A 5,503-nucleotide genomic window follows, 5' to 3' on the forward strand; every position below is an offset into this window, starting at 1 on the left:
TTGATAAATTTTTTTTAGAGAAAATTACGTTTTTAGTCCTGTAACTTGCACTTTTTCCAATTTCAGTCCTGTTATAAGTCAATTAAAAACCTGTAATTTGCAATATTTTTCAATTTCAATTCTTTTCTCCCAAAATTGAATTCATTCACCGGATAGTAACCAAGTCCAGTGCCGGAATGCTTAGCTGTAAATTAACTTAGGGAGTTTGACTTTTGGCAGCCCATGTGGCTTTCAAAAACTCCATGTAGAAAAATATGATAATATAAAACAGAAAAATTAAACCCATGTCATTAATATAAAAACCATATTTACGACAAACATATTCCAAACAAATTTAAAAGCCATCAGATACAACAATTTTCCCCAACATCAAATATCGAACCCTACTCAAAATCATTTCCCCAAATCGCGATTCATTATTTCTGAACCATCAAATCCTTCTCCCAAAAATTTGAATCTGGTTTCTCACATAAAATTGGAAGATCTAGTCGGGTCCCAAATCAAAAGAAGGATTGAAAGATGTCTTCAACCTCTGAAACTGATTTCATGTTCTGTAAGGTTGCGCTTGGATTGAAGGATTTGAAATCAATGGATTTCGATTATAATTTTAGTGTTAATAATGTAACATAGAAAAATCTCAAATTCGTAGCTTAATTATTTACACATTACTTAGATGGAGTAAAAAATATTTTAAATCACCACTTTATTGGATGAACTTGAAATCCATCACAACTGCCATGAATTACTATATAAACATAAAAAAGTGGATTTGATGTTTGTGGTGTTACTTCTCTAAACAACAAAAATGCATTTGAAATTCATGGATTTGAAATACTTCAATCCAAGCGGAGCCTAAGTGTGCGAAACGGGAAGTATTGCGAATTTCTTGGACAAATGATCATTGGTAGGAGATTTCATGGCTGCATAGGTTGGAAGGTGGTTTTTTTCCCTCTTTTTCTTATGTATTCTTAAATTTTGGCAAAAATATAAATAAATCTTCATTTGCTTTTCGGTCTCTTGTTCTTCTACAGAAGGGTGGCTGTGATTTTTTTTGCTTGGGAGGATCCAAAAATGTGCTATAGAGCAATCAATATAATTCCAGGATTAAAATGGAAGATAAATGTGCTAGACGAAGAAAATCGGAAAATGGCGAGGGAGAACACAACTTTGAAGTTGATTTTTGAGCTGTCGTGGTTGATTTGGCTTGTTTTGTGGATAATTTAATGGGTGATTTTGGTTACTGAGAAGATGAAGATTTTGTTTGTTCGAAGATGTGAAGCTTCTATAATATTTAGGGACTATGCATGTTGTCTACTGTCATTTGCTAACTTTGAAGATTTTGTTTGTTCGAAGATGGGAGCTTCTACAATATTTAGGGACTATGTGTGTCGCCTACTGTCACTTGCTTACTTTCATGCGATAATATCAAGCTTTTTAAATTTTAGGAGAGTGAATAAATTTGTTTTGTTGTTGTCAAGGTGAACATGTGATTAATGTGTTGAAGTATTAATCAATGTATTATCGTTAATGTATTTCAGATTTTGTTATTTCTTGCTCGAATTTTTCGTTCTTGGTGTTATGGTTAACATATTTAGTTCATTCAACCTTTTGTGTTCTGTTTTTTCAAGTTGGAAATGTGGATATGAATGCGGTGTTTTTTGGATCTTTTAACTACTGTATTATCACTATGCGCTAAAAACTCATGCTTGTTGAGATAATGTGATTTGAGATTGTTTCTGCAGTGCTTCTTTACAGCTTCAAAAGAGTTTAAGAAAAAATATTTCATTCACTTAATTGGCTTTGCTTTGTTTATAAAGGAATAATTGTGATTGTTTGACTCATTCTTGAAGAGATCATCTTCTGTGATTTGAGATTGTTCACTTATATTTTGAGTTTTGACAGCTTCAAGAAATATTTTTAGAAAAGAAACTAGATGAAAAATTTGTGTTTTTATTATATACAATATTTATATACAATATCTTTTTGATATTAAAAAATTAAAAAAATACCCAAGCAAGAGTTCTCACCATTACCAAGAACAAAGGAGTGATTATGCAAATAATGAAAGATTATGGAAGTATGCTCATAGGCACTTCATTATTCACCTTGCCAAGCAGAGACCTGTCGATTTCCTCAATTTTGATAAGCACGACTCTGGATTCCTAAATAATGTCAGGACATCGGTTCTAAAAATTAAACAACAAACATATTCTTGACAGATTAAACATTAATTAAACTAGTTAAAAGCACTTGTTTTGGACAATAATATATGACATAAATAAAAGATAAGCATATTATATGAGTACTTTCTATATCTATAACTAAACAACAAATTAAAAGATAAGAATTTTCAGTCCTTCCAAGACAAAGTACAGATTAAGAGCTCGTTTGGATTTTGTAGATATTTTTTAAAATAAGTGCTTTTAAAAGCTACAATTTTTGACTTTTAAAAAAGCTTTAATTTTGCCTTAAAAAAGTGCTTATTTAAGCACTTTTTTAGTCAACTAAACACCTTATTAACTGAAAAGCACTTAAAAAAGTGTTTTTTTGGTCTGGCTTTTGAAACCAAACGGGGCCTAAATCATATATTTTCAAATAACTAAAAAACATAGTAAAAAGAACATAGTAAAATCCAACAGTACATAAAATCCAAAGGCATGAAAATTGAAAAATCTAACGATGTATACAAATGAATCATAACGGAACTTTCATATGATGTAACCGTAATTGAAACTTCATTCAATGCCAATGTTTCATTTCATAATCCATGAATAAACAAAATATTTGCCAAAAAATAACAACTTCTTCACTAACAAAAAACAGCCCCCGAATGAGTTCAAATTTTCAAAAAAAAACCATACAATATTCTTCATGGGGCTATAACAAGTCACCCAAAAGCTTGCACTTCATTCACTTCACTTATGATGAGCTTTTTCTTTCTTCTTTTTTGCTGCAAATCCACATTCATTTTTAGATACCAAAGTATTTAAACTAGACATTGTTCTGAATTTCTGCCCTCCTTCATGCATGGTTGACATTGAAAGCGCGTGCGAACGATTGATGCATGGTTCAACACTTTGTATGTAGATTCCTCCAAAAATGGTGAAGGTGTCCTTATATTAGTCATATTTGAGGGAATTTGACATTGTTTAAACTGCCCATACATGGATGGAGGAGACACAGAGCTCGAAGAGGGAATTTTTGTAGTTTGTTAAGCCAATAGTTGAGATCTCTGTGACAAATGGATTTTAGATAAAATAAAAAAAAATCTGATATAGAATATTTGAACTACTAAACATGAAATAAAACGCTAGCTTACACTACTATTGCCATGATAGATATTTGATTTTTTTGCCACATAACCTCCGATGGTATTGAAATTAAAATTCACATTCCTCCTCACCTGAAAAAACATTATTGAGAAACATTGCGATTAAAAAATAATAATTGAAACATATACCGTAACTTGGATGGTGGTTGACTTATGGGTTCTTCGATCAGCTGACTTATAGGCTGTTCTTGTGACTGTTCGATCTGTTCAGATTCCAAAGGTTGTACTGGTTCAGTTCGAGCACAAGCTTTCTTATTGTGACCCTTAATACCACATATGCTACAAGTTACTGTTCGCTGCTGCCTCCTCATTTCATGAACATTTCTTACTGTCTTTACTTTACTTTTCCTTTTTTGTTCATTGTTTCAACAACTTCATCTCTTTCCATTCTTCTTGCTCGTTTGGGCCTTCCCACGAGTCTCCCAAATTTTGGTGGAAGTCCAGGGATAACTCCTGTTTGTTGCCATTCACTTCTACCATTTAGTGGCATCACTGTATGAGCATAAACATTTTTGTATGTGGCTAAACTATAGCATTTATGCACGTAATCAAAATAATCCCATCGTTGGGCTAAAATGGAAGATAAAGCATGGTTACATGAAATTCCACTCAGATCCCATTTTCTACAACCACATGTCCATTCTTTTAGATCTACACTGTACTTACTCCCATCAAAGCATGAAACTTGGTAATGAAAGTTATCTGCTTTAATAGGTATGCAATCCCCAGTCTTTGTCAAATTCTTCTCTATTAGTTTTTTTATCCGAGGGCAAAACAATCCATCCCACTTTTCTTCAACCCTATCCCTATTAACTTGCATTTTTGTCATAAAGTACTCAACAAGCCATTCAAGCATCTCGACAATATGACCTTCTCCCTCGCATCCAAGATACTACTGTTAAAAGATTCACAACAATTATTCAATAAAAAGTCACATATAGAGTTTTCTGTGAAGTGTGATCTACTCCAATGCATTGGTGGCTTGTCATTGAACCAATCAGCAGCGCTTGAATCAATATCTCTCATTTCTGCCATCTTTTTGCTGAATTCATTCACTGTTGTAGCTGTGGCACATTTCCATAATGCATTTTTAAATACTTCACCTCTAAAACCTGCATTTTTAAAATTCTCATGCAAGTGCCTAAGACAAAACCTATGGTTAGTCCTTGGAAATACTTCATTGAATGCTTGGATTAACCCTTTTTGTTTGTCAGACATGAATGTCCATTCATAATATCTTTCAATATTCAAATCTAATTTCAACAAACTCAAAAACCAGCCCCATGTCTCACATGACTCACTATTCACAATGGCAATCGCAATTGAAAAGTTACTACTATTTGGATCAATTCCTACAGCTGATAGTAGTACCCCACCATACGGTCCCTTCAAATGACACCCATCGACCCCAATAAAACACCTGCATCCTGACAAAAATCCTATTTTCAATGCATACAAACACATATAAAGCCTGTCAAACCTATTACCATCGGTCGCATCATTAGTTCCAATCACAACAGTGCTCCCAGGGTTCGATCTCTTAACCTCATTTGCAAAATCCCATATTAGTGCATACTGTTCATAAGCTTGTCCTTCAACTAGTTGAGTTGCTTTTGCTTTTGCCCTATAAATTTTAGACTTTGAAACTATGCATCCAATGCCTTCTATAATATCAGTTCTAAAGCCTTTCACATTTCTTTTTGGGTCTGATCTGATTTTGCTCATATACTTTGTAGACAACCAAGTTGATTTCAGATTTTTCACAAACAAATTCATCACACATGTGTGTTCAGGCACGTACTTCTTGATTTGAAAACTGCATTCCCCACTAAGCTTCAATGCATGAAGCTTCCACTCACACTCCTCAGCTGCACACTTAGCATATACTCTGATCTTGTCATTTTTAGTAATGTTGATGCTTCTTTTATTTTTTTTATAGCATGTGAGTGTATTTCCTCTCTCAATTCCTTCTTGTTGCTAAACATCATTCCCAACTCAAAATGTGGATCATATTGATGTAGGCAATTAAAAGAAGGAAACCTCTTTGCATCATTTTCTATATCTGATCCATCTTCGAGACTTTTCTTAAATTCATCCTCACTATCAATTAAATTCTCCTCGGTTGAATCTTCGGCCATACATATTTTCAAGGCACCTTCTAAGCCATTATTT

The 5,503-nt window shown here is 33.3% G+C and overlaps 1 protein-coding gene across 1 annotated transcript; it reads right to left on the minus strand.

Moving 5' to 3' along the window:
- Window positions 1–2,887: 2,887 nt before the first annotated feature.
- On the minus strand, window positions 2,888–4,151 carry LOC140888507 (uncharacterized). Its single transcript, XM_073296196.1, has 2 exons — window positions 3,675–4,151; window positions 2,888–2,950 (listed from the first exon to the last, which is right to left on the minus strand). The coding sequence occupies exons 1-2, from the start codon at window positions 4,149–4,151 to the stop codon at window positions 2,888–2,890; spliced, it is 540 nt and encodes a 179-aa protein (XP_073152297.1).
- Window positions 4,152–5,503: the final 1,352 nt, after the last annotated feature.

Source organism: Henckelia pumila, chromosome 3, assembly GCF_033568475.1.
Source record: "Henckelia pumila isolate YLH828 chromosome 3, ASM3356847v2, whole genome shotgun sequence".
In the NCBI taxonomy this organism is placed as follows: domain Eukaryota; kingdom Viridiplantae; phylum Streptophyta; class Magnoliopsida; order Lamiales; family Gesneriaceae; genus Henckelia; species Henckelia pumila.

Excerpts from the sequence above, each read along its gene's own strand:
- LOC140888507 (XM_073296196.1), bottom strand. The coding sequence starts at position 4,151 with ATGCAAGTTAATAGGGATAGGGTTGAAGAAAAGTGGGATGGATTGTTT. Across the intron at positions 2,951-3,674 it reads CAATGAACAAAAAAGGAAAA|CAAAAAAGAAGAAAGAAAAA; the intron begins GTAAAGTAAAGA and ends GTGGATTTGCAG.